General features: G+C 47.3%; 1 protein-coding gene across 4 annotated transcripts; it reads left to right on the top strand.

The window, feature by feature from the left end:
- TROAP (trophinin associated protein) lies at window positions 1-27064 on the top strand. 4 transcript variants are annotated; one of them, XM_081181356.1, is made up of 17 exons: window positions 1-147; window positions 763-1010; window positions 2683-2875; window positions 5061-5218; window positions 6679-6760; window positions 6976-7052; window positions 8356-8480; window positions 8983-9026; window positions 10803-10903; window positions 12867-12960; window positions 13731-13855; window positions 15221-15280; window positions 16804-16878; window positions 19119-19217; window positions 20205-20565; window positions 21250-21422; window positions 26116-27064. In XM_081181356.1, the coding sequence occupies exons 2-17, from the start codon at window positions 816-818 to the stop codon at window positions 26179-26181; spliced, it is 2028 nt and encodes a 675-aa protein (XP_081037482.1). In that variant the 5' UTR covers window positions 1-147; window positions 763-815; the 3' UTR covers window positions 26182-27064. The 4 variants fall into 4 exon arrangements, with proteins under 4 accessions (XP_081037482.1, XP_081037480.1, XP_081037483.1 ...); XM_081181354.1 differs by having other exon boundaries at window positions 2-147; window positions 21247-21422; XM_081181355.1 differs by lacking the exon at window positions 1-147 and adding an exon at window positions 208-270 and having other exon boundaries at window positions 21247-21422.
- Window positions 27065-27340: the final 276 nt, after the last annotated feature.

The following is a 27340-nucleotide window of genomic DNA, read 5'->3' on the forward strand; positions in this document are numbered from 1 at the left end:
ACGTGAGGGAGCGGAGAGGCCAATCAGCTCGTCCCGCTGCTTTATGAACTTGATTCGGGAGAGGCGGATGGCTGCGCGTCAACGGCCTCGCCTGAGGAGAAGGAGGCGGCGGCGGCGGAGGAAAGGAAAGGAGTTGGCCGGAGGCAGGTGGGCGGGGAGGGGAAGGAGGGCTGCGCGAGAGAAGAGGGTCCGGGGTTCAAGGGAATGAAGGAATGGAAGCCTTTACTGAGCTCCGAAGCGTCCTGCGAAACGTTTGGCCTCCGGGATTCGGTAGGCGGCCAGCGAGTCGAGCTTTGGTTCTTCGGTATCGTAGGGAGACCGAAGAGTTTGAAGGGGCCAGCGGGGTGGGGCTGCCGCCATGCGCCCGGATTTTCCCGGACGCCCGCCGTCACGTCAAAGGCAGAATTATTCTAGACTAATAGCCGCACGCGAGAAGAAGGAAAGAGAGAGTTTGAATTTCTTCATCATTTGTTGTAGGACCGTTAAACGCCAATGGATGTCGTTAAAAAAACAACAACTGCAGCTGCGGTACTAAGGGTTCGTTATTCTGACTGGTGTACCTGGTTGTGTTAAAGTTCTTCAGTACACTTTTGAAGGCATACAGTTAGCCTGCTGTGCTCGCCAGCTAAAAAACAGCAAACCAAGCATTTGTTGTGGGGAACAAATAGTATTATTTGCATTAGTCTTGCCCCATAGGTGGCTTCCTTGTGCCTCTCACTCTCTTTCCTTGCTTCAAAAGCCTTTTCTCTCCCCTACCCATAGGTGCAAATACTGCCACAAAGGATTCGACCGTAGGATCAGCACAGGAATTCTAAATGGCTCGAGTTGGGAAGGAAAACTTGCAAGAAGTCTTGCCCCTTCCTGTGACCTCTGCAGGAGAAGGACGGGAGAAAAGTGCGTCGCTTGCTTCAGGTGCCCTGAGCAGCAGCAAGATCCCAGTGCTGCGCAAAAACAGAATCCCACGAGAGGTGAAGCAGTCTTGGCAGCAGCCACAGAATAGCCTTCATCAGGTGAGTGTGGTGGAGCTGCCTTTGGCTTAGGCTAGGTATTCCCTCTCCGATTTGAGAAAATTGTTACCTGTGTTGCATCCTGCTTGTTGCAGCCTCTCACTCTTTCAGTGCTGGTATTCACTTTTTAATGAAATGGTTTCTAGCCCTCGAGGTTTTCAGAACAAGCTTGAAATCTGCTTGGGTGGTAGCTGCCGAAGGGCTGCAAATAGAAACCTGGGTAGAATTTTCAGCAGTCGGAAATGCCCTGTGCTGATCTCCCATTTCTAGATCCTATCCCCGCTTAGTCTGTCAAATCAGTCCTTGCATCCTCATTTGCTGTTTTGGAGCACTTTCCTTGCCAAACACTTTTGATGTACAGCCTTAGTGCAGAGGGCTGTCAGCATTTCCCATAGAATCATAGAATCATAGAGTTGGAAGAGACCACAAGGGCCATCGAGTCCAACCCCCTGCCAAGCAGGAAACACCATCAGAGCACTCCTGACATATGGTTGTCATGCCTCTGCTTAAAGACCTCCAAAGTAGGAGACTCCACCACACTCCTTGGCAGCAAATTCCACTGTCGAACAGCTCTTACTGTCAGGAAGTTCTTCCTAATGTTTAGGTGGAATCTTCTTTCTTGTAGTTTGGCTCCATTGCTCCGTGTCCGCTTCTCTGGAGCAGCAGAAAACAACCTTTCTCCCTCCTCTATGTGACATCCTTTTATATATTTGAACATGGCTATCATATCACCCCTTAACCTCCTCTTCTCCAGGCTAAACATGCCCAGCTCCCTTAGCTGTTCCTCATAAGGCATCGTTTCCAGGCCTTTGACCATTTTGGTTGCCCTCCTCTGGACACGTTCCAGTTTGTCAGTGTCCTTCTTGAATTGTGGTGCCCAGAACTGGACACAGTACTCCAGGTGAGGTCTGACCAGAGCAGAATACAGTGGCACTATTACTTCCCTTGATCCATAAGAACGGCCCTGCAGGATCAGGCCCAATGGCCCATCTGGTCCAGTATTCTGTTCTCAAAGCAACAAACCAGATGCCTATGGGAAGTCTGAAAACAATAGTGCTGTCTCCACCTGCGATTCCCAGCCACTAGTATTCAGAGATGTACTGCCTTTGATATTGGAGGTAGCCGCCGATAGCTTTGTCCTCCTTGACTTTGCCTGGTGCTCTTTTAAAACCCTCCAAGTTGGGGGCCATCGTTGCTTCTTGTGGAAGTGAATAAGTACCTCTTATCCATCCACTTTTTCAATGCATAATCATACGCTATCTATCTTATCTATCTATCACATCTCCCCTTCCTTGCCTTTTATCTAAATCACTGTTCCCCAAACTTGGGTCTCCAGCTGTTTTTGGACTACAGCTCCCATCATCCCTAGCTAGTGGGACCAGTTGTCGGGGATGATGGGAACTGTAATCCAAAAACAGCTGGAGACCCAAGTTTGGGAAACACTGTATACCTTAGAGGTCTGATTGTCCAGCAAAGGTAGTGCTGAGCACCGGGACTCAGGAGTTATTGTTCTGACAGTAGAATGGCCTCGCTCGCAGGGAGCCTGTCTTCTTCCCACTTGCAGGCTTGCCCTCTTCCAGAATTCGGTTGCCCTTTCCTGAATGGCGACAAGCCTTTTGATTGGAACATAGCACTGGAACGAGTAGAATCCTTGTCTCTCTCCTTTTCCCTCTAGGCATGTCCGTCCAACGCGAGGAGGAAAGGGATCGAGATGAGCAAGGTTCCTCACTCTGGTTTAGTACCTGATGCTTCTGCGGTGGAACCTGCATCTGGGTTAATGCCCAAGATCCTTTCTAGAAAACCCCTGGGAGAGATGCTTCTGAGCACATCGGGTCACAGGAATGAGGGTCACGTGCCCAATGGCAAAGGTATTGATCATGACAGCAAAGGATCTTCCTAGTGTGCTGCTGCTGTTGTTTTGTTTTTGTTTTTGGCAGAGATGAATCATTGTGAACCATGTTTTGCGACTGGCCTTAACTTGATAGAATGAGCAGTCCATGCTGATGGGTTTTTGGCTGAGCTCTGATTGTTTGGGCTCTGCTGCTTGCTAAATCATAAAATGTAAGGGAGGCGAATTGACCTCCGCCTGGGGACAATGGCTAGCTGGAATACGGCGCTCGATGCAGAAAATCTTGTTCTATATCCTTGTTAGGTGGTCTTGGCCTAACCTGCCTCTGATGACTGTTGGTAAAGATAAGCTGCTTTAGAGTCATTGTGAAAAGCCCTTGATTCTAACGTAGCACAAATAAATATCTTGAGGTAGAAAGCCTTTTCTGCATATTCACTGTTTTACTGCAAAAAGCATGTGCCACCTTGCTCAGTTCCTTAAAAGGATAACCTTGAAACACACACACACGAACGAAGGTGCAACAGGGTGCTTAAACTGCGGCTGATCACAGCTGAGAAGACTCATTATTGGTTTTGAAAGACCCGATGTCTTTGAAGGGAAAACAAAATTGCATGTCTGGGTTTTAACTAGTGGATTAATGCAACTTCCCTGCGACGGAGTGAGCTCCTGTTGCTCTGTCCCAGCTCCTGCCAACCTAGCAGTTCGAAAGCACACCAGTGCAAGTAGATAAACAGGTACCGCTGTGGCAGGGAGGTAAACGGCGTTTCTGTGCGCTCTGGTTTCCGTTGGGGTGTTCTGTTGCACCAGAATCGGTTTGGTCATGCTGGCCACATGACCTGGAAAAGCTGTCTGTGTACAAATGCTGGCTCCCTCGGCCTGAAAAGCATGATGAGCGCCACAACCCCATAGTCGCCTTTGACTGGACTTACCGTATTTTTCGTCCCATAAGACGCACCGGCCCATAAGACGCACCTAGATTTTTTTGGGGGGGGGGAATAAAGGAAAAAAAATTCATTCCCCCCCCCCCCCAGGTGCGCTGCGCTACACCAGGAGCTTGGGGCGTGCGGAGCTCAGCGCGCCCCAAGCTTCTGCGTGCCGGCAAGGTCTCCGCTAGCGTGGGAGAGCCGGGCGCCTCTCCCAGGGCTAGCGGACCCCTGCGCTAATCCAGAAGCTTGGGGCAAGCTGAGGTCAGCGCGCCCCAAGCTTCTGCGTGCCGGCAAGCAGTCCGCTAGCCCTGGGAGAGCTAGGTGCGCGCAAGCAGTCCGCTGCCGCCCCAAGCCTCGCGCACCCGGTGGGACCTCCTGCCGGGTGCGCGAGGCTTGCAGACACTCGCCCCATAAGACGCACCCCGGTGGTGTAGTGGTTAAGAGCGGTAGTCTCGTAATCTGGGGAACCGGGTTCGCGTCTCCGCTCCTCCACATGCAGCTGCTGGGTGACCTTGGGCCAGTAACACTTCTGTGAAGTCTCTCAGCCCCACTCACCTCACAGAGTGTTTGTTGTGGGGGAGGAAGGGAAAAGGAGAATGTTAGCCGCTTTGAGTCTCCTTAAAGGGAGTGAAAGGCGGGATATCAAATCCAAACTCTTCTTCTTCTTCTTCTTCTTTGGAGGGGAAAAAGTGCGTCTTATGGGGCGAAAAATACAGTAACCGTCCAGGGTCCCTTACCATTTTTTTAAAATGCAACTTTCAAATGGAAAAAGGGGTTGTTTCTTAAGTTGGGATATCTAACGGAGGAATCAAACAGGGCTGTTTACCAGGCAACCTATGAGTGGGGATAAACCGCGATGTGATTCTAATAGCTCCCTGTGTTCATTTGCTTCAGCTATTTAGATTTAAACCAGTTTCTCAACCTACAATGATCTCTATCCTATTTTAACCCATTTTTTAGTCGGTAAAAAAGAAAAAGCAAAAACACCTAGTTTCTCCTTCTGCACTGTACCATGCTGTTTGCTTGTGACAGACTATACTCTGGATGATCTTAAACTTAAATCCCCTATTGGGGATCCTGGTATCATTCTTGGAGTTGGCTCTTGCCATTTTGAGGACACGTCCCATGCAGGGCTAGGAGAATATTTCAGAGCTTTGGGGACCAGCTTTGAGGTATGTGGGTTGACCAACCGCATTGGATTACCCATCACCAACGACTACACTTACCTACTTCTCTGTGCTGCTGATATGATCCCCAAACATTTTTTTCCCCTTGCAGAAGTGAGCACAGTTGAGTTTGTGCCAGATGTAGCGGCTCTTGCCAGCATCCTGTCCAACACAGGGCTGACAAACCACATGGTAAGTGCAGCCCACAAGCCCAGCCTGGCCGGACGAGTTCCTTTAAGAGGGAATAGAGCATGTTCAACCATTGTTGGGGTAAGTCTCTACTGTATACATCAGTGCTGTTGTGCATTTGTGTGGCGTGTGCTTGTCTGCTGTGTTGAAATGGAATAGATCAGGTTTTCCCAAACTTGGATCTCCATCTGTTTTTGGACTACAAGTCCCATCATCCCTGACCACGGGTCCTGTTAGCGAGAGATGATGGACGTTGTAGTCCAAAAACAGCTGGAGACCCAAGTTTGGGGAGCACTGGAATAGAGCATGTATCCAGCATGTATGTACGTAGTTTATACCTCTAGGCCTGGGGTGGAGAACCTGTGGCCATCCAAATACCGCTGGGCTCCCTCAACTTCATTCTTGTCCAGTGGGCAGGTTGCCAGGAGCTGGTGGAAGTTGAGAGTTCAACAATATCTTGAGTTGGGCCACAGGGTCTCTCCCCTGCTCTGGGCAAGAGCTCTGAGCTTAGGGAGGTCTTTAGTTTATCTTCCACAGGGCCGGCCCACTCATAAGGCAAGGCGAGGCAACTGCTTCAGGTGGCAGGATCCACAAGGGCAAAGGCAGATTTAGGAGAGCACGACCAGTTTGGTCACATTGGGTGTGGAGCCTCGAGGGTGCTGCAGAGGGCGCCACAACTATGATTTAGAACGATGGAGCACGCTATATTGAACTATGGAGGGTAAGAGGTGGGAGCACCAAATTTTGGCGTCTCACAGGGCTGAAATTTCATCACACAGCTGAAATTTGAGACTTGCCCGGTCTGCCACTGACAGGGGCAACGGATGCCAGTGTAGATCGATATTCCCTCTTGTTCCTGATGTAGACGTTCTCCCATCCCTTCTTTCCTGGCATGGGGGGGGGCACCATTTCATGGTTCGCCTCAGGTGCTAAAATGTCTTGGGCCAACCCTGCCCTTATAGCTCATGAGATGGAGCTTTCAATGAAGGAAATTCTGCTTGACCATCTGCTTCTGTCTGTCTGTGTCTGTGTATGGATTCAATTCTGACATACGTTTTGTGATTTCGGCTTCAGTGCTGTGCTGTTGTGCACTTGTGTTTAATTTTTGTGTGCTGGCATTTAGGCTTGCTGAAATGTTTGTCGAAACCTGTTCTTAAGGCATCTTTAACAACTTTTTGTCGGAAGCGTTATATAAATAGCGAGAACTGAAAGGCTGGCCCATAGGGATGCGAACAAAATAGTCCGTCTTCATATTGGGAAAGGTGTTCCATGATGGTGCTAAATTAATGGTCACACAACCATTAAGCATAACTCTGTCCTGATTTTACTCTGTCTTGGGTCTGAGCCTGCCCCTCCAGCCTAGATGCATGCCTTGCTTTTGATGTGTGCTCTAGTTAGCCATTTTCTCAAAGCTATGGAAGCTATTGCATGGGGTCCTGGTGACTGTAATGTGGGGAAACAGGCCTAGCATTGCAGTAACTTGGAAATACTGGACTTCATTTCCTTGGGAATGCTGGACTTCCATTTCTCTCTCCTTGTAGACTGGTCGAGGATCGTTATACACAGGGGCTCCTACCGCGAATCTTCCTCGCATGTCGTACATCTCCAGATCAACTTCAAAAGGTACGACTGAAGTTGGGTTTCTTTCTTGGCACCTGGGAGAACAGGGTCCGGTCAGGCAGAGTCTTCATGCGGCTCCTTGTGTTTGCAATCTGGTGGGACTTTGAAATATTCAAAACAAACACTTATGGGTGTAGAGAAATTGCTCTCAAATGACAAATGAACCCCCCCCCCCCGGTTTCCTTAAAAAAAACCCCAACTCTCTTGTCCCGCAACAGATGTGAATCAGCCACAGTCCTCGAACACTCAGCAGCTTAAGATGCGGTCGGCTACATTTGAGAACCCTGGGCCTCGGGTAGGTAACTGATGCTTTTCTTCATTTTCTCTGACAATCTGGTGGCAACCCTGGCAAGGAATGCTGGGATTTGGGAAGGTGTGAAAAGGTTGAACTTGCCTCTGAAGATGTTTGCTTTGGAGCTGCTGTGCTAGCTAATAAGTGCATACAGTCGTACCTTGGTTGACGAACACCTTGCACCTTGGTTTCCGAATGTTTTGGAAGTCGAATGGACTTTTGGGATGGATTTTGTTTGACTTCCAAGGTACCACTGTGTAGGCTTGTGGTTGGAAGAGCCCCTGGCAAGCAAGAATTGGGATTGTGTCCTCTAAGCATAAGGCAGGGTGGGAGATCAGGGTGTAATGTAACGGATGCAAACTTGACCATCCGTCCAGACTTTTCTTTTTAACCCCTAAATCCTCCCTGCCAGAAGTCCTGCCCAAAGTGGGTACTGAGCATTTCCACTAAAATTATTGTTCCAAAATGGCACCCTATTCAGCAGCATTTTGTAGGAATCATTGCACTTTCTCAGTGGATATTGCTGAGAGGGCTCCTCTCTCTCTCTCTCTCTCTCTCTCTCTCTCTCTCTTGCACACAAACGGCTTAGAATACTTAACTCCTTCTCCAGGGTATTGAGGGGAAGAAAACTTCAGCATGTTTTGAAAGGTGGTAGTTCTAGTCGTTTTTGCATCCAGTCCTGGTTGCTAGCACACCTAAGAACACACACTACCCCTGATGCTGTTTGTGCTTCTTACACTTTTAAATAATTGTTCTGCCCTTCATACAAACTTTAGTAGAGGACCGTTCTCAACTCCACCTTTTAGTGTGCATTGACGGCAAGGTCTGTGGACAGCTGTATCTGTACCTATGACCCCCTGCCCAAAGCTGATAGGCTTCCCTTTTAACCTGGCAACGTGTTTCTGTATGCAGAGGCGTATCTTGGGAGGGGGGGGGAGAGGTGAACTGGACTCCATACTGCGGGGTGCACCCGAGCCACGCGTCCGAGCCAAGTGTCTCTCCTGGGACTGTTACTGCGCCCGAGCCACGCATCTCTCCTGGGTGTGACGCGGGCTCCGCACGGCCCAAAACAGCAGTGGGGGGCTTTGGTCCTCCCGCTGCCTCGCCCTCAGCTGCACTACAGTGCTTCCCTCCTCCCCGTGCATGGTGCCCACGCCCCCCTGGGCGCCCAAGCAGCTAGCTACACCGCTGTATGTAGCCCTGTTGCGTGATTGCTGTCTTGCCTGACTTTGTGCCTCTTTCCTCTGGAATAATGCCTGGGCGCTGCTTGCCTTGCATCTCTGACTCTATTTGACGTCTGCTTCAGGTGGAGGTGGTGAAACCAAGCCGACCCACGGAGAACCTGGGAGTGGGCAAGCCCCAAGATTCTGCCCCCAGGCCCGAGGCAGAAGGTCTGAACGGCATGGTGGAGGGGGGCATTGCAACGCAAAGGTGAGGAAAGAACTGGTTGCTCAGTTGGGGCGGCAGCTTGCGTCATTTGTGAAATGCAAGGGTATTGTGAAGCCACAAGGCATGACAAATAAAAAATTCCATTGTTCTGCTTGCCCTGGTTTCCCAGTATTTCTCATGGTGGTGGTAGGAAGGGTCCCCATCTCTCTTCTCACTTTCACAGCAAAGTCCTACATTCCAACTCTTCTGTACTCCACCTTCTCACCTTGCCTACACTTTTCAGATTGATGTTACAGAGTGTCCTTCGTCCTTGATCAGTAGGTATGGGAAGAGTGTAAAAGTTTGTGACTTGTTCCTCTCCGAATCGTGCCTTTACCCTCTGCCAATAATACATCCCAGCATAAATCCACGGTGTGTGTGTGTGTGTGTGAGATTGTTGTTGTGTCCTTGTAAAGGGGGGGGGGTGCCAGCAGACAGGTGTTCCACATATGTTGGCTGTTTTGAGGCTTGTGTAACCTTTCATTCCTGTCTGCTCTTAAAACAGTGACTCGGCTGGGAAGAAGGAAATCACAGGGACACCATGGAAAGGTGAGTGGCCGCACCATCATTATTTTCTGTCCAGACACAGACGGGTGTTTGCGTACATTATGCAAAGCTTTGTTAGACAGCTTTCACACATGCCCCAGACTCATTCTCACAGCTTGGTTGGTCTTGTAACACAAGTCGGCCATTTTTCAGTGAAGCTGTAGCAACTTTGCCTGCCTTCTCCGATTGTACAACCTGAATCGGAGAAAGATACAGTGGTACCTCGGGTTTAGTACTTCATTCGTTCCGGAGGTCCGTACTTGACCTGAAACTGTTCTTAACCTGAAGCACCACTTTAGCTAATGGGGCCTCCCACTGCTGCTGCGCCGCGCCGCTGGAGCACGATTTCTGTTCTCATCCTGAAGCAAAGTTCTTAACCCAAGGTATTATTTCTGGGTTAGCGGAGTCTGTAACCTGAAGCGTTTGTAACCTGAAGTGTATGTAACCCGAGGTACCACTGTACTTTGAACCCTTGCTTCACAAGACATGATATGGGTAATAGATTATTTTCCCACCCCACCCAGCATTCCCCCCCTTTTCTTTCTTCCTAACTTAACATTGTATGTAAAAAACATAAAAAATACACGCTGCCATTCCCAGCTGATTCATGCACTGTGCCATCAGCCAGAACAACTTCTCAAGTGCCTATGCCGTGCGTAAGAATATGTTCGTCACAGCACTGTCCAAAATCCAGCACACTCTCCCCTTTTAGCACACCAACAGGCTTGCATTCTTGCCCACTATGGGTGTAGATAAAAATGTGATGGCGAGTGTTTGCAGTAGGTTCTGGGACATATTCTGGTTTCCAACATTGCAAAATATCTCCAGTTAAACATTGTGATATACCTATATATCACGACGTATGAAATAAGAATGGAGCTATGTGGAAGCAAATGGTAGGGCTGGGTGATACCTGATTTTCAACTTCATGATATATCACCAGCGAGATATACTGATATATTACAATGTCTGAAATAAGGATGGAGCTATGTAGAGGCATTGGCTGGCTTCACGGTTTTTCTTGCATTGTGATTTTTCCCATTCTTGTGATTCGCTGCCCCCTGCATGAGAAAGGGGACTGCTGAGCCGTCAGAATTAACAGAGGCTGCAGGAATCGAGAGAAGCATCGTCTGGCTTCAGTTTTTCCCACATTGTGATTTTTGCATGGCACGCACGCATTGTAAGATTAAAGACGATGAAATGGATATCACAATACAGACTTCAATCTGCTTTTCAGTGATACAGTGGTACCTCGGGTTACATATGCTTCAGGTTACATACGCTTCAGGTTACAGACTCCGCTAACCCAGAAATATTACCTCAGGTTAAGAACTTTGCTTCAGGATGAGAACAGAAATCATGCTCCGGCGGTGTGGTGGCAGCAGCAGGAGGCCCCATTAGCTAAAGTGGTGCTTCAGGTTAAGAACAGTTTCAGGTTAAGAATGGACCTCCGGAACGAATTAAGTACTTAACCCAAGGTACCACTGTATATTGATATATCACCCAGCCCTAATTAGCATAAAAGTAAAAAACTGAAAGATAGAGCTTGCGTGTGCATTTTGATAATAATGGTCTCAGCCGTATTCCTTACCTTCAGTTGGCATTCCATATACAGTGCCTGAATTGCCGCTTCCTGAAATTCTCATGTCCAAACTGGTTATAAAGGCTGCGCGACCTGCTTCGCAGAGAACTGTTCTTGGTTTCCTTTAGAATGTGAACAGCAGGAGCTAATGGTGAGGCTGCCTGCCTGCTTGCCAACTTTGTCCCTTGTATTTGCAGATGACGGGTTCGTGCCCGACCCGGCTGCCAAAGCTAGCATCCTGCTGAACATCGGCGTGAGCCGTTCGGCCCTAAGGGCAACTGCCGATCTGAGCACTAGGGTGAGCAGAGTACAGTATTGGGAGGCCTTGATTTCTGTAGTGCCCTCCCTGTCACCAGGTGTCTGTCCCAGTTTCCACTGCTGGGTTCAACGCCCAGCAGCATGCGCTTTCCTCTCACGCTCCTCTACTTCCTGGGGTGCTGATTTGCTCCTAGGTGGGCATTCAGGGGGCAAGAGGCAGCTGCAATCTCCAGAGGGTTGGTGGAACAATCCCAAGGAAGGTGTCTGGTGTGAAACAGCTGAGGATACCCATTGGCATTCTGGACTACAACAAGTGGGACCTTGCTCTGCTCCTTGCTGCTGCTGTTGGCATCCATCTGTCTCAAGAGTTAATAGAGTGAGCCTCTGGGGGTGAAGTCAAGCCACTGTGTTTGCAGAACCGAAGCGACCTCCCTGGGGCACAAGCGTGAGCAGTGTGCATGGAGATCCTGGGCTGCCCAGACGGCAAGACCACCAAAGGAAAGCAGAGCAATACATCGGTCACCAGATGGGCTGCAGAAGGAGTTGCCAGAAGGTGGTGTACAAGGCACCATCCAACTGTCTTAGGGACTCCACTCTGGATTTCTGTGTAGGGTTTACTCCTTAGCCTTCTCCACAGGAGAAGGCAGTAGAGCTTTAGGATCAGAGTTTTCCTTCTCCTAGATGGGCTACCTTCCCAGGCTAATGAGTCCCATCTACCCCTCACTTTCCTTTGTAGCCCATGCAGAAACTGCCTTCTTGTCTGTTGGGCCCATTATTGGTCTCATCGGCTCAATCCACCAGAGCCTGTCTTCGCATGGAGGGAAAGTCCCTAACTCACTGGGGGTTTGAGACCCATCGGCTACCCCATGGGTAGGCAAACGAAAGCCCGGGGGCTGGATCCGGCCTAATCGCCTTCTAAATCCGTCCCACGGACGGTCCGGGAATCAGCGTGTTTTTACATGAGTCTACTTATTTAAAAACGGGGACGCAGGTGGCGCTGTGGGTTAAACCACAGAGCCTAGGACTTGCCGATCAGAAGGTTGGCGGTTCGAATCCACGCGGCAGGGTGAGCTCCCGTTGCTTGGTCCCAGCTCCTGCCCACCTAGCAGTTCGAAAGCACGTCAAAGTGCAAGTAGATAAATAGGTACCGCTTTGGTGGGAAGGTAAACGGCGTTTCCGTGCGCTGCTCTGGTTTGCCAGAAGCGGCTTAGTCATGCTGGCCACATGACCAGGAAGCTGTACGCCAGCTCCCTCGGCCAATAAAGCGAGATGAGCACCGCAACCCCAGAGTCGGTCACGACTAGACCTAATGGTCGGGGGTCCCTTTACTTATTTAAAATGCATTTCTGGGTTATTTGTGGGGCCTGCCTGGTGTTTTTACATGAGTAGAATGTGGGCTTTTATGTAAAATGCATCTTTGGGTTATTTGAGGGGCATAAGAATTTGTTCATTCCCCCCCCCCCAAAAAAAATATAGTCCGGCCCCCCACAAGGTCTGAGGGACGGTGGATCGGTCCCGTGCTGAAAAAGTTTGCTGACCCCTGGACTGCCCTCACCTGGTTTAACTGGCCAGTCAAATCCATATGTCTGGATTGTCCCTGACATGTCCTGGATTTCAAAGGTGGAATTGTCGGGGGGGGGGGGATTTCTGAAACGTGGTGCTTTGTCCTGAATCTTAGGCAAATTAATTGCAAAGGTTAAAATTATTATTAATAATAATAATAATAATAATAATAATAATTAATAAGTGACCCTTAGGCTGAAAAAGGATGCCCCCCCCAGTCTAAATGGATATAAAAACAGCTGGGCACACTGGTCCACCACCGGCTGGCTACTGGATTCTTTGTCCGCTCAACCCGTTTCCCCCACCGTCTCACTGCAAAAGTACATTCTTAGTCAGTTGTGTACAGAGTCACCCTGGGGAAAAACTGGGTGGGGGAAGACCTTCTGGGAGCAAGGCTTGCACTGTTGAGAGCTGCAAACTGATTGTTTCTTTTCCTCTAGGGGGAAAGTGCCTGTTTGCCATTGCCCTGCACGAGTGTGCGCTCAACGGAAAAGTTTGGGCGTGTGTCCTGCCGCTCCACACAGCGTCTTAAAGGTATACGTAACAGAGGAGTTGCTTGGGCGTTTGTCCTCCTCGCGGCTGCTTGGAGTTGCAAGTTCGTGGTATCAAAGCACATGGCTTATCATTGATTTTTCCTAAATCAAAATCAAATAAGTGTTGGAAATGTAAAGAGAAAGAAGTTTCTTTTTATCATATGTTGTGGTCCTGTAGTAAGGCTAAAGCTTACTGGGAAATGATATATAATGAATCGAAAAAGATGTTTAAAATAAGGTTTGTAAAAAACTCCAGAAGCCTTCCTTTTGGGAATTATCGGGATAGAACTACCCAAACTATATAGAAATTTATTCATGTATGCAACTACAGCGGCAAGAATGTTACTTGCCCAAAAATGGAAAGAAGAAGAAGTCCCAGTGAAAGAAGAATGGATACAAAAACTTATGGAATATGCAGAAATGGCGAAACTTACCAGAAGAATAAGAAATCAAGACGACAAACTTTTTATAAAAGAGTGGAAATGGCTTATTGAATATTTACAAATAAACTGTAAACATTGGCAGGATTATTGTAATAGCTTGCAGTTTTATAAGAGTATACGATTAAAGCAGGTGAATAAATGAGTAAATTAAGTTAATTTGGAATATGCAGAAAATAGAAAAAACAAATTTAAGGAAGCACAGAAAGAGGGGGAAGGAAGTTGAGTTTTGAAATGCTAAAATGATTGTAAAATTATTGTAATGTATAAAACTGAAAATCATAAAATAATAATATAACTGGTCCCCCCCCCTTTCCGTCCCATTTCACAGGTCTGCAGAAATTGGAAGCTTCTGAAGCCCAGCTAGCCAACACACCAGGCGGAAGATGTTCAGCTGCTGACCATACCCCCTATGGATTAGCTCGGAGGGTTCCCATTGCTTCCCCGCAATCCTCGGTTTGTGCTTCAGGGTTGGCGAGGTTGCCTGCCGCTTTGTTGCTAAAAGTCTTGCCCAGAAGTCTGCATCCACTTCCTAGCTAGCTATGGGCATGTCCTGGAAAATCACCATTTGTGTTGACGCTGCTGGGGTGAAACAGGAGGGAAATGTAGCTCTGGTGGGCTGGGACCAGAGATTAGTTACCAGTCCTATCCTTTATTGTCTTGGGCTTAATAGTCTGAAACCAGCAGACTGTGCATCATCCCTGCTGCTGGCAACATATATTACCCATGCCAAAAAACATCTGTGCTGGCTTCCTGTGTAATTTCAGACACAACTGGCAGTTTGGGTTAAAAACCCCCAAAGAAAACATGAAGCCCTATATGCCTTGTACCTAGGGTGCCCTACCTGTGCCCTTTTGAACCTGTCTGGCCAGTAACATCATTTTGAGAAGCCCTTTTCCAGGCGCCTCCCGTTTTCAGAGGTTAAGCAGGTGGCGACTGGGGAAATAGGGCCTTTTCTGTGGTAGCCCACTAGCTATGGTGCAAGCTCCCCAGAAATGCTTGACTCTCAACCCACTCTAATGTGTTTTGACCGCCTGGCCCCTTTCGCAGAGGCTCGTAGTGAATAAGAATAGTTATCATGTTTCTCTGTTTTTCTTTTAATCAGCTGAACCTCATTGTGATTATCTTATTGTTGGAAATGAATGGCAAGGCAGAGTGGGAAAGAAATGTTTTAAAGTGGTGCAAGAACCTGGGAGCTGCCTTATCCTGAGTCAGCCCATTGAGCCACCTAGCCCCATGTTATCCACTGTGACTGACAGTGGCTCTCTGGGGTCTGGGGCATTGCCCCTTCGGATCCTCTTAACTAGAGATGGCAGGTATTGACTTTCTGCATGAAGAATGTATGCTCGACAGTTGAGCATCTTCTTTCATAATAATAATAATAATAATAATAATAATAATAATAATAATAATAATAAATTTATTATTTATACCCTGCGCATCTGGCTGGGTTTCCCCAGCCACTCTGGGCAGCTTCCAACAAAACACTTAAATACAATAACCTATTAAACATTAAAAGCTTCCCTAAACAGGGCTGCCTTCAGATGTCTTCTAAAAGTTTGGTAGTTATTTTTCTCTTTGACATCTGGTGGGAGGGCGTTCCACAGGGCGGGTGCCACTACCGAGAAGGCCCTCTGTCTGGTTCCCTGTAACTTGGCTTCTCACAGCGAGGGAACCGCCAGAAGGCCCTCGGCGCTGGACCTCAGTATCCGGGCAGAACGATGGAGTTGTTAGTTTCATCTTTTTCAAGTTATGTGCCTTGCTTTTCACTGTGACTCCCATCACACTATCCTCTGAAAACTTTCTCTTATGTTGGACCAGCATCGCAGTCCCTGGATACGGAACCGGGCGCCTGTTTCTTCCTGCATTAAAGCTAAGAAGGTGGGTGCCCAGTGCTTTATCTAAACCAAGTAGGAGGGCAGGAACTGATACTCTAAAAATGCTCAGATAATGAACTATCTGAGAGTCCTTTACCAAAAACCCTCTGAAATGTCCCATTCCTACTTCTGTGAGCAGGTATTGGAATCCTTAGTAAGTAGGATGCTCTTAAAGATAGACGCAGCAACACTGTGGTCTAAACCACTGAGCCTCTTGGGCTAGCCGATCAGAAGGTTGGCAATTGAAATCTGTGTAATGGGGTGAGCTCCCGTTGCTCTTTCCCATCTCCTGCCAACTTAGCAGTTTGAAAGCACACCAGTGCAAGTAGATAAATAGGTACCACTGCAGCGGGAAGGTAGACGGTGTTTTCGTGCACTCTGGCACTTGTCACGGTCCTCCTTGCGGCAGAAGCGGTTTAGTCATGCTGGCCATTTGACTCCAAAAGCTGTCTGTGGACAAAAGCCAGCTCCCTTGGCCTGAAAGCGAGATGAGCGCCGCAACCCCATAGTTGCCTTTGACTGGACTTAACCGTCCCGGGGTCCTTTGCTTTTTTTACTTTTTAAAAGATCCCTGGTTCCCGCTGACCGTACCAATTCCTGGGTAAGTCAGAAGACTTGCCGTTGTGGAATAGGCATTGGATATACTTGAGACAATCTGTTTTCTGGGGGCCAGTCGTTACACGGCTGAAACAGCAGCATAGGTGCCCAAGAAAGACATGTTAGCAGGTTTAAAGGAGCGTTGGCAGAAATACAAAAAGGAAAAACAAACATAACGAGTTGGTGGAACAGCCCCACGAAGACTGAACATGCTTGGTAGCTGCGGAATGATGAGTGATTGACCGGGGATTGAAGTGGAAGACCAGGTGGGGAATGGGAAAATCAAATGCAGCATCCTGAATAGGGTCACTCAACACTGCAAAATGTTGTTGCAAGTCCTTGTCCATTCTTACTCATTCAGCATCTTGCTATGGTGGGCAGATTCCTCACTGGGCTCACAAGCACAGCAGCACGTGATACTTGAGGGTGTATAGCCCTTATTTTATATTTTCTGGAGGGTGGGGATCCTAGATGGAGGCTCTCTTTTTGCCCTTGTTTTTGCCCACCAGCAAACTCATCTGCCACGTACTTTTTGCTTCTTTCTTTAAATGCAAAAGTGTGTGCATATAATAATAATAATTTATTATTTGTACCCCGCCCATCTGGCTGGGTTTCCCCAGCCACTCTGGGTGGCTTCCATAGAATGTATTTTAGCATTAGTCGCTGCAGTGAGCTGCCACCGAAGGGATGCTATACTGTGTACAAGATTTCCCTCTTTGAGCATCAGCTGGGATTGTGGTAACTTGGTGTGTGTTACTTACAAAAATGCTCCCAGGATTTTGATTTCTCTTACTTTCCCCTAAAGGTTCCTTGGTCGCAGAACTAGAAAGTAATTCCTGGCTGTGTGACTAGGTTGGCTGTAAAAACATAGCAGGGTTTGAAACCCGTTGGTACCCCCCCAAAAAACCCTGTCCATTTTGCTTTTTCCAGGTTAATTTGGCAAGCAAGATCACCTCATTGAAGGACTCTGTGGACTCCAAGGAGGATGACACTGCTGTGGCATGGGTAAATTCATGTGGATAAAACTCAGAGCCCTTTCCCATGGGAGCAGCTGTTTGTATTCATGTTGCTCCGATGCATTCCGGTCACTTAATATGTTATGTTCGAGCACTGCTTAAGAACGCCTTGTATGTGGTTTCTTAAAAAGGTAAAGGGGCTCCTGACCATTAAGTCCAGTTGTAACTGACTCTGGGATTGCGGCGCTCATCTCGCTTTATTGGCCGAGGGAGCCGGTGTATAGCTTCCGGGTCATGTGGCCAGCATGACTAAGCCGCTTCTGGCGAACCTGAGCAGCACACGGAAACACCTTTTACCTTCCCGCCGGAGCGGTACCTATTTATCTACTTGCACTTTGACGTGCTTTCGAACTGCTAGGTTGGCAGGAGCAGGGACCGAGCAACAGGAGCTCACCCTGACGGGGGATTCGAACCGCCGACCTTCTGATCGGCGAGTCCTAGGCTCTGTGGTTTAACCCACAGCACCACCCGCGTCTCGTAAATCTTTATAGTCTGGCAGCTTCTGTTGTTTGAGTTCTTGGTTCTCAAACTTAATCTGTTCTGGAAGTCCGTTCCAAAACCAAGATGCGCTCTCCCATAGAAAGTAATGCAAAATGGATTAATCCGTTCCAGAGTTTTAAAAACATTCCCTAAAACAGCACTTTAACATGAATTTTACTATCTAACGAGACTATTAATCCATAAAATGCAAGCAATAATCAGTGTAAGGTAAAGGTAAAGGTACCCCTGCCCGTACGGGCCAGTCGTGTCCAACTCTAGGGTTGCGTGCTCATCTCGCTCTAGAGGCCGTGAGCCGGCGCCGTCCAAAGACACTTCCGGGTCACGTGGCCAGCGTGACGAAGCTGCTCTGGCGAGCCAGCACCGGCGCAGCACACGGAAACGCCGTTTACCTTCCCGCTATAAAGCGGTACCTATTTATCTACTTGCACTTAGGGGTGCTTTCGAACTGCTAGGTGGGCAGGAGCTGGGACCGAACGACGGGAGCTCACCCCGCCACGGGGATTTGAACTGCTGACCATACGATCGGCAAGCCCTAGGCGCTGAGGTTTTACCCACAGCGCCACCTGCGTCCCAAAATAATCAGTGTACTGTACTATAAAAAGACAGTATTGTAGATGATAAAAAATAAAATTATTTTTTTTCTTACCTGCACTGATGATAGTCATTGTTTAGATGGGGGGCTTTTATCCATTTCTGCAGTCACACAATCAATCAGTAGCTGAACTGGGTTCCACACAATCATAAAAAAAATTAACTGAAAAAGCCTCAAAAGCAAAAACACAAAATAAATAGCAAAAACAAAAGTGCCAGACTTGATCTATTCCGGGAGTCCGTTCGACTTCCGAAATGTTCAAAAACAAAGGCGTGGCTTCAGATTGGCTGCAGGAGCTTCCTGCACTTAAACGAAAGCTGCACCAGATGTTCAGCTTCTGAAAAACATTTGAAAACTGGAACACTTCCGAGTTTTCAGTGTTTGAGAACCAAGGCGTTTGAGAACCAAGGTACCACTGTACTCTACAACAGAAAGTGTTCAATTGGAGCAGTGTTTCCCAAACTTGGGTCTCCAGCTGTTGCCTGGACTACAACTCCCATCATCCATATGTAGCTGGATCAATGGTCAGGGATGATGGGAACTGTAGCCCAAAAGCAGCTGGAGACCCAAGTCTGGGAAACCCTGAATCAGATCATGCATTCTGCTTCCCCATGTAAGATTGGTTGTGAGGATTATTTGTCAGATCTAATTCTGTGTAAGTTTTTTTTTTTTTAAAAAAAAGGTGTTCACAGCATTACATCTCTAGACTGCATAGTAATGATATGGAGGACGTGTTATGGGGAAGGTCTTCTATTTCCTCTTCCCATTTTTATGAGGTGCTCAAAGGCATATTTCCTAGCTACGGTTTTGAATGCTTGTAAAATGGGGTATATTTTTATATGCATGCTGCCTAATTTGCCAGTAGCAGCAGACTTGCTAAACCCAAGCATGCAATGGTCATTTTCCCAGCTTGATATGTTTTTGTAGGTTTTTCCCCTCCCTAAACTTTAGCCTACTCCTGAATTGGTTCCTAGAATATAGTCAGAACGCCTGTTGATGCGGGGAGGGGTAGGTTTGGGATCCTGCCATCTTTCCCACTTTTTCCTTGTCCTCACCTGCCCTCTCGATGGTTGGTAGCTTTGGTGGGGTGGAAGTGGAACCCAGGGAGGCGAGATGACTTTTCCCTTCTCTCGCAGGAAAGCATTGCTGTGCGGCTCTTTAAGGATGAGATAGCAGCATCGGCAAAGAAGGCGGCAGCTGTTCCTGTGATCACCCCAGAAATGGGGAAACTCCAGGTAAGTATCTTTGTTAATTGTTCTCCCAGGTGGAAACTGGCTCCGAGCAGGTAACTCGGCTAATCCTTTAAACCGGCTCTGCTTGCAAATTCTGATAACGAAAAGGATGGGGTGGTTACTTTTAACACAATTCTCCTTTGTTGTTTTCTGAAACATTTCAAACTTTTGAATTTTCTTCTAATGTGAGGTTGAGTTTACTGCAGAGAAGCGGTTGGAGAAAGATGGAAAATAAACTTTTTTCAAAGAAATAGAAGGATGAAGTTCTAATTCTGGCTTTACCTGTAGTACTGGTAGGGTTGGTGTGGGTGGTGAAGCTGAGAGCATTGCAGAGGGAAAAGCAGGCAGCTGTTGGATCAGAATAGTCTGCTGTAAAGGAAGCACCGTGTTCTACGAGGGCCTTTTGGCGGTTCCCTCCCTGGGAGAAGTGAGGTTACAGGGGACCAGGCAGAGGGCCTTCTCGGTAGTGGCGCCCGCCCTGTGGAATACCCTCCCATCAGATGTCAAAGAAATGAACAACTGTCGATGACTTTTAGAAGACACCTGATGTCAAGGAAATAAACAACTATCTGACTTTTAGAAGAAATCTTAAGGCATCCCTGTTTGGGGAAGTTTTTTATGCTTGATGTTTTATCGTGTTTTTAATATTCTGTTGGGGGCCGCCCAGAGTATCTGGGGAAACCCAGCCAGATGAGCAGGGTATAAATAATAAATAATAATTATTACTACAAGAGCTTGGAATCGTATTGGAAACGGCATCCAATTTGTGCGCAAATTGTGCTTTCATACATTTTTTGGGGGGGATTATTTAGCTTTCATGGCTGCAGAGGAACATCTCAGTCCCTGTTGACCCCCGGGTAGCTTTTGGCATTCTGGGAGGTCTGGTTTACTTTCAGCCTGGGGGTCCCACCGTAGACAAGATGAAGCCTATCAAGCTGCTGAGCTAGAGTTACCTGCCCCATTTCAGCCGCTGTCCTGCTCTTCCCCCAGCGCATCAAGCTCCTTGCTCAGCTCTTGCAACAGGAGGTGAATGACGGCATCAATCACGACATTGCCCCCGCGCTGGGGGAATTGCACAAACTGTTGTCGGATCATTGCTCGCCTGCCCAGGAGGCTCCCAAGCCTGGTCTCCTCACTACCCCGGTGCCATCTCCTGGACCACACCTCTGCAAGCTGGTGCCAGGGTCTGTTGTTATGGCACCTGAACCTGGCCCAACACATGCCACGACCTCCAGCCAGCAAGCTGTTTGCCCCATCCCTCGGATGCCTTCAGTCCAGCTCCCGGCATCCGGCGGGAGTGGTACCTCCGTGCCTTTGCTCGGGCTTATGTCGTCCTGTGGAAATAGTGCAGGTAAGACCTGATACATTAACTTGATTCTCATGTTAAATTTTTTTTTAAGGCAAGTGATAATATTAATATCCTTTTACAGTGGAACCTCAGTTCCCGAACACCTGCATTGTCATACGTTTCAGCTCCCAAACGCCGAAACCCCGGAAGTAACTGTTCTGGTTTTTGACCGATTTCCAGAAGAATGCTATGCAGCTTCCGTTTTGAGTTTCCCTATCGTATTGAGGCTTTCGCTTTCAGGTTTAGAACGTTTTGGAAGTCGAACGGTCTTCCGGTTCGAAAACCGAGGTTCCCCTGTATTATAAACTGGTGTGGTAGGGATCTTATCTGAAATAATAACATTAATTTAAATGTCCTGATTTTCCACTTGGCTCTTCCCTGTCCTTCAGGTGTTAAGAACTATTTGGCCATAGTCCATAAATATTTGCCGCTAGGATACTTTAAAAAGTGTTATTGTAATAATTGCAATTAATCATTGATTACAAAATAGTCCGTATTTGACGTTTTCTCATTTTTTTAATATTCTGTTGGGAGCTGCCCAGAGTGGCTTGGGAAACCCTGCCAGATGGGCAGGGTATGTATGTATGTATGTATGTATGCATGTATGTATGCATGTATGTATGCATGTATGAATATATATCTATATTATTTATTACATCTTTGCCATTGCTGTCTTTTCCCCAGTAGACCAAGTCAAGCAGCGCTTGGATGACCTCCTTAGTGCACCTATGCGCTTCCACGAGGCACGCCTAAATGATGAATGTGCCTTCTACACCGCCCGCCTCGCCTCTGTCACGCAGCCCTCGGCGCAGCGATGCAAAGAGCCTGTGGCCAAAATGCTTGAGGTCCAGGATGCCATGGTAAGCATCTTGGTGTGCTTCAGCTTGACAAAGCAAAGAGCTGTGTGCTGTCTTCCAGTCCCCTTCAGCAAGGGGTAAACAAGGTTGCTTTTGAACCAAGCAGTGTGCCACAGCAGTCTGCCCAACCTTCTGATGTACATAGGCACGAAACCTTGGCTGTTCCTCGGTTTCCGAATGGTGCCACCACACGATGGAAGCACTTCTTCTCACCAAACAGAATTGTTTGGAAGACTGCGGCTTGCCAATGGGCTGCACACCATGCCATAGCAAGCTGCCCCATGCGAAACAGTCCTCTGTCTTTAGCTGGAGCAATTGGTAGCATTCCCTGGACTCTGAATATGTTCTGTGAAGAGCTTAAGTGTCCTAAAGCTCTGTGAACGGACTGGAGGTCTCCAAAGCCTGGCTGGGAAACCTAGCCAGATGGGTGGGGTATAAATAAAGGTAAAAAGGTAAACCCCTGGCTTAACCCCTGACAGTTAAGTCCAGTCGCGAACGACTCTGGGATTGCGGTGCTCATCTCGCTTTACTGGCCGAGGGAGCCAACGTTTGTCTGCAGACAGATTTTCCGGGTCATGTGGCCAGCATGACTAAGCCGCTTCTGGCGAAATCTGAGCAGCGCATGGAAACATCATTTACCTTCCTGCTGGACTTGCACTTTGACATGCTTTCGAACTTCTAGGTTGGAAGGAGCTGGGACCGAGCAACAGGAGCTCACCCCATTACGGGGATTCGAACAGCCAACCTTCCGATCTGCAAGCCCAAGGCTCAGTGGTTTACACCACAGCGCCACCCGTGTCCCAGCATAAATAGTAAATTATAAATTATTATTATTATTTATTATGAATGGTGACTCCTCGCCATTCTTTTATTCACACGTAAGAGCCTGTAAGCGGGACACGGGTGGCGCTGTCGGTTAAACCACAGAGCCTAGAGCTTGCTGATCAGAAGGTCTGCGGTTCGAATCCCCGTGACGGGGTGAGCTCCCGTTGCTCGGTCCCTGCTCCTGCCAACCTAGCAGTTCAAAAGCACGTCAAAGTGCAAGTAGATAAATAGGTATCCCTCTGGCGGGAAGGTATAAACAGTGTTTACGTGCGCTGCTCTGGTTCACCAGAAGCGGTTTAGTCATGCTGGCCACATGACCCGGAAGCTGTACGCTGGCTCCCTCGGCCAATAAAGCGAGATGAGCACTGCAACCCCAAAGTCGGCCATGACTGGACCTAATGGTCAGGGGTCCCTTTACCTCTTAAGAGGCTGTATTTCCAGCTGCGACAGCACGAGAAGGCGAACTTTACCTGACGTCTTTTGCAGGGAATTGGTGGTGCAGAAATGTCTGCACCTGTCTTTTCGCCCTTGAGGTTGGGCAGAGGACAGCATTTAACAAGTCTCTGTGATGTGGTTTCTTCCGCACTGTGAACCCATGCCCATTAGTTCAGTGGTGGGTTGTGATCAACTCTTTTCCATTTCTTTTCCATTAGGAGCAGCAGCCTTTGAGGAGCTTTTCTTTCTTTTTTAAAAAATAATATTTATTGCTTTTAAAAGTTACAAAAAAGTAGAAAAAGAGAGAAAAAACAAAAAAAGAATAAAGAAAGAGAAAAACAATACAATATATAAACAATATAAGCCCACCCTAAACCCATTGAACTAAACACATAAACAAAGCAAGACAAAAACAATTTAAAAACATCCCTCCTTTTCCATACTCTGTCTTTCATTCCCTTGTTTCCTCGACTTCCTCACACCTCCCTTCTTGTATCCCGCTTCTAGTACTTGTTTCAGCAAATCCTTTCCATCTTTCTCTATTTTCTGTCATATTGTGAATAACATATTCTTTAACCTTATTTCCCATTAACGGTTGATTACTTATATACACCCAACTTCTTATAGCATTTCTGCTAAATCCATAAAATATCATTCCACCATTTTTCTGACAGTCATTACTTTAACAAAATTTCTAAATAAACACTTTAAATTTTCCATTAATCTTCCACTATCTCCTCTCCCTGGCTTCGGATTCTGCCAGTCCTTTCCGTCAGTTCCATATAATCCATCAACCTGGTGCCCTTATATCCGAGGCTCTTAAATCTCTTCCAAGTTCCTTCTGCAGGTCTTCTTCATATTCTTTGATGCTCAGGAGCAAATCTCGGGAAAACTCCAGCCTAGCAATTCTTTTGTTCCTTCTGGACAGTTCAGCCAAATTTCCAAAGTTAAAAGTAAAGTCCATAGAGTGTTTCAGAACGTATTTCAGGATTCCTCCAATTTTAGCGACCTCCAAAACTTCAAACTCCTCCAAGCCCAGGTCCATGTCCCAAAAGTCAGTCAATCCCTGGATAGAGGGTTCTTTCCAACTTTCCTTCTTCAATCCAAGCCGGGATCCTAGCCTCAAAATTTGACTTTTGCTAAATTCAGTCATGAAAGACCTCAATTTATAATCCTCAATCTGCTTCTGAGAAATTAAGGATCCCGCTTGTACTACTTTTGGTTTCAAATCATCAACTTTCTCCTTTTTCTTCACCATTTTCACATCATCAGCTTTCTCCTTTTCCTCCACCATTTGTCCAACCAAGATATGTTCCTGTACCCAATCCTGAGTTGTTTCTGTATTGACACTCACTTTTTGATTCAAGTTAATCACGTTCTGTTCCAAATTGTCAATTTTAGAGATCGTGTCATCTGTCTTTTTATGAAGCTGTTCCAGCGAGTAGTTTATCTTGTATAATACAGTCACAATGGCTTCTCCTATCAACATTTTGAGTGATCCAAGGTCAGGCTCTATTTTTCAGAATCTTATCTTGCAGCTGGAGCCCTCCCTGTTGCACTCCTGTGACAGTTTCACATGCTCCCTCTAGAGGGAAACAGTCTCGTTTGTATCAATTCTTTCAAACACAACTCAAGCAAGTAACAATAGTTTCAATTTTCGGTTACTTTTCCCTCCATTTTTAAACGCAGAAGAGGACAATGGAGACAGTGCCTTTCTTATTTTAGCTAGCTGTCAAATCCGTTCTGTCAATAAACATTCCCCGAACGTCATCTGGCAGCCCTTTTCCAGGTTCAGAGCAGTGGCAATTTAATTTTGACTCTCTTCTGCAGGCACACTAAATCCAAAACTTCCCCTCTCTTCTCCTGCTTCCAAGAGGGGTTATATATTCTTGTCCGGTGGGAATTTAATCCTTTATCAAAAGCTTTCAAAGACTTTAGCTTATAACGTCTTTGCTTCAATCTATTTACAAAACGGGAGGCGGACTTCCTGTTTAGAGCCTTCCTGCTTCAGCGCCAAATTAAAGTGTTTCAAAGTCCAATTTTCCGTTCTACTCACGGGTAGTCGTTTAAAATCCAATTGTCCACAGGAAAAAGTCAGCGCTCTCCGGCAACAGCAATGCGGCTTCACTCCATGAAAGAAGCGATCGATTCAAAGCACCGCGCCACTCACCCCACGTCGCTCCGGATCCCCAAAACAGGGTTTCCCCGCGAGTAGGGGGGGCACAAATGGTGCCAGCCGAATCCCAGGTTCACGGGCTTCTCCCGCCTGTGATTTCTATGGATCTCCGCCTTCACCATGGCGGTCAGACCCTGCTTTTCACGGAGCAAATTCCTCCCGACCGGAGGAATTCAGCCATTGCCGGAGGCGCCTCCCCGGAAGTCCCTTGAGGAGCTTTTCAACACATTCCCTCTTGCTGCTCACGTAGTCCATGCCTTGGGTACGAATGTGCTGTTGGGTGTGTATATGCGCTGCATGCCACATATAGAGTTGCGCAATTTGAAGAACCTGTTTCTGGTCAGATGCAGACACCTACCAATAACTTCCCATTGACAGAAACATGTTCTCTTCAAAGCACGTTTGTATGCATGGCACATTTAATTCCAAACCACCTCTTGGCGTGGGAAAGGCCTGGCCAAAGCTGCTCTGTGGCAACGCAAAATCAATGCACTGATGCATATATTTTTTAGAGGAGCTCATGGCATGAACTCAGAATTAGCCCCATCATGCCAGTAATCCACTAGAACTTCCAAGTGCTGGTTTTGACCTATAAAGCCTTAAATGACTCAGGGCCGCAATACCTCAAGGACTGCCTCTTTCCGTAAGAACCTACCCGGATCCTGAGATCATCTTCTGAGGCCCTTCTTCGTGTGCCGCCTCCTCGAGAGATCCGGAGGGTGGCAACATGAGAATGGGCCTTCTTTGCAGTGGCTTCCCGTCTGTGGAATGCTCTCCTCAGGGAAGTTCGCCTGGCGCCTTCATTACACACCTTTAGGCACCAGGCAAAAATGTTTCTTTTTAACCAGGTCTTTGGTTGATCATATTGACATCCAACACCCTTTAAGAATGTGGCTTTTTGGGGGGTGTTATTGAGTTACTGCTTATGGTTTGATTTTATATGTTGTGGTCTTGTTGTGAACCGTCCTGAGACCTCTGGGTTTAGTTGTATAAGTTGAATTAATAATAATAATAAATTTAAATGGAGCTGGAGCTGGCATTGTGGGTCAGAGCTCTGTGACTTTTCATTCTCCTTTGGATCCTGAGCTCAAGTTGAGAGCCTAAACCCTTAAGTTTTACTTGAGATGTAGCGTTTAAAAGTTGGCCACCCTCCTCCAGTCTGTTCTGGGTCAAATGTGCAGAGAAACATATTTTTTTCCCTGGTTAGCCCATGCGTGTCTCATTGCAATAACACTTTTTGCTCATGTTTTTATCCACCAGCACTTTATACCTATCTCTGCAACCCCATCCCGACCCATGGAAGCAGAAAGGGTTTTGCCCTCGTGAAGGTCTGGGCTATGCTGCCTGCTTGCCAGACCCACGGATACAGAGACAGCCTAGTGAAGTTCCTTAGAACCAACGTACGGTGTTCTGTTGTCTTCTGAACTTTAGATGATCCACCTCCAGCTGCTACCTTTCAAGCTCACTCCCTGACCACCGACGAATCTTGTTGGGACTCTGAATCTCAGTGGGGTTGCCTGGGAGGACCAGGAGCCGAAATCTCCCCTCCTTTTCCGAGAGCGTCCAGTGCATGGCAGAAAAGATGGGGCTGGTGGCGCTGTGAAAGGGGAAAGCTGACCTGCAGTCCAGCTCTCACTGAACTGCAAAGCATTGGCGCAAAAGGCAATACGCTAATATGGTATGCAAGAAACATACCTTTTGTGGGAAGAAAGGAGAAAAATTTAAAACGTTTCCTAATTGCTTTAAATTGCTATTTTTGCAAGCAAGAGCACAACTCTCTCCCAAGGGTGAGAAGGATTATTCCAGTGAACAAGACTTTGTCATGAGCTGCCTCAATTTGTCAATTTTCTTGGTCGGTGTTTTACGTTCTTTGTATGTAAACGCCTGTAACAGTTTTGGGAAATAGTTGGCAGAGAGGGGCCTTTATATAATTTCTGACCACAGATGGTGGGTTAGGGTGAGGTTCGAAAGATGGGTTTGGTGTCAAGCTCTGGCTGTGATCGGGTTAGTGACATCTTCCAGTGTCCTTGGGTTTAGAACACTTAATGGACTGAATTTATTTTTCTTTTTTTAAAGGCAGCGGTGCTTCTAAGTTAAAAGTTCTTAAACTGTAAGTTCCTTGGGATGTCCTTTTTGGACAAAAAGGTGACTCATAAACAACGATGTAAATAAACGATGATGTCAATAAAGACTTTTCTAAAAAGGGAAACTTTTTCAGCTTGTTTGATTTCTAGGGTTGTTGCAGGTGCTGGGGCAAACTCTGCTAAACACTACCAGGCAACAGAATGGTGGTTGGTTTCACTTCCATTGCTAGAGCCCCAGAGTGTGGAGCTTGGAGTGTGGAGTCTCTTATTTGCTGGGGTCAGCAAACTTTAGGGGCTAATAATAATAGCAGTAATAATAATAATTTATTGCTTATACCCCGCCCATCTGGCAGGGTTTCCCCAGCCACTCTGGGCCGCTCCCAACAGAATATTAAAAACAC

This window comes from Podarcis bocagei (genome assembly GCF_964188305.1).
Source record: "Podarcis bocagei genome assembly, chromosome: 2".
Classification (NCBI taxonomy): domain Eukaryota; kingdom Metazoa; phylum Chordata; class Lepidosauria; order Squamata; family Lacertidae; genus Podarcis; species Podarcis bocagei.

Excerpts from the sequence above, each read along its gene's own strand:
- TROAP (XM_081181354.1), top strand. The coding sequence starts at position 816 with ATGGCTCGAGTTGGGAAGGAAAACTTGCAAGAAGTCTTGCCCCTTCCT. Across the intron at positions 7,053-8,355 it reads TTGAGAACCCTGGGCCTCGG|GTGGAGGTGGTGAAACCAAG; the intron begins GTAGGTAACTGA and ends CGTCTGCTTCAG. Across the intron at positions 19,218-20,204 it reads CAGAAATGGGGAAACTCCAG|CGCATCAAGCTCCTTGCTCA; the intron begins GTAAGTATCTTT and ends CTCTTCCCCCAG.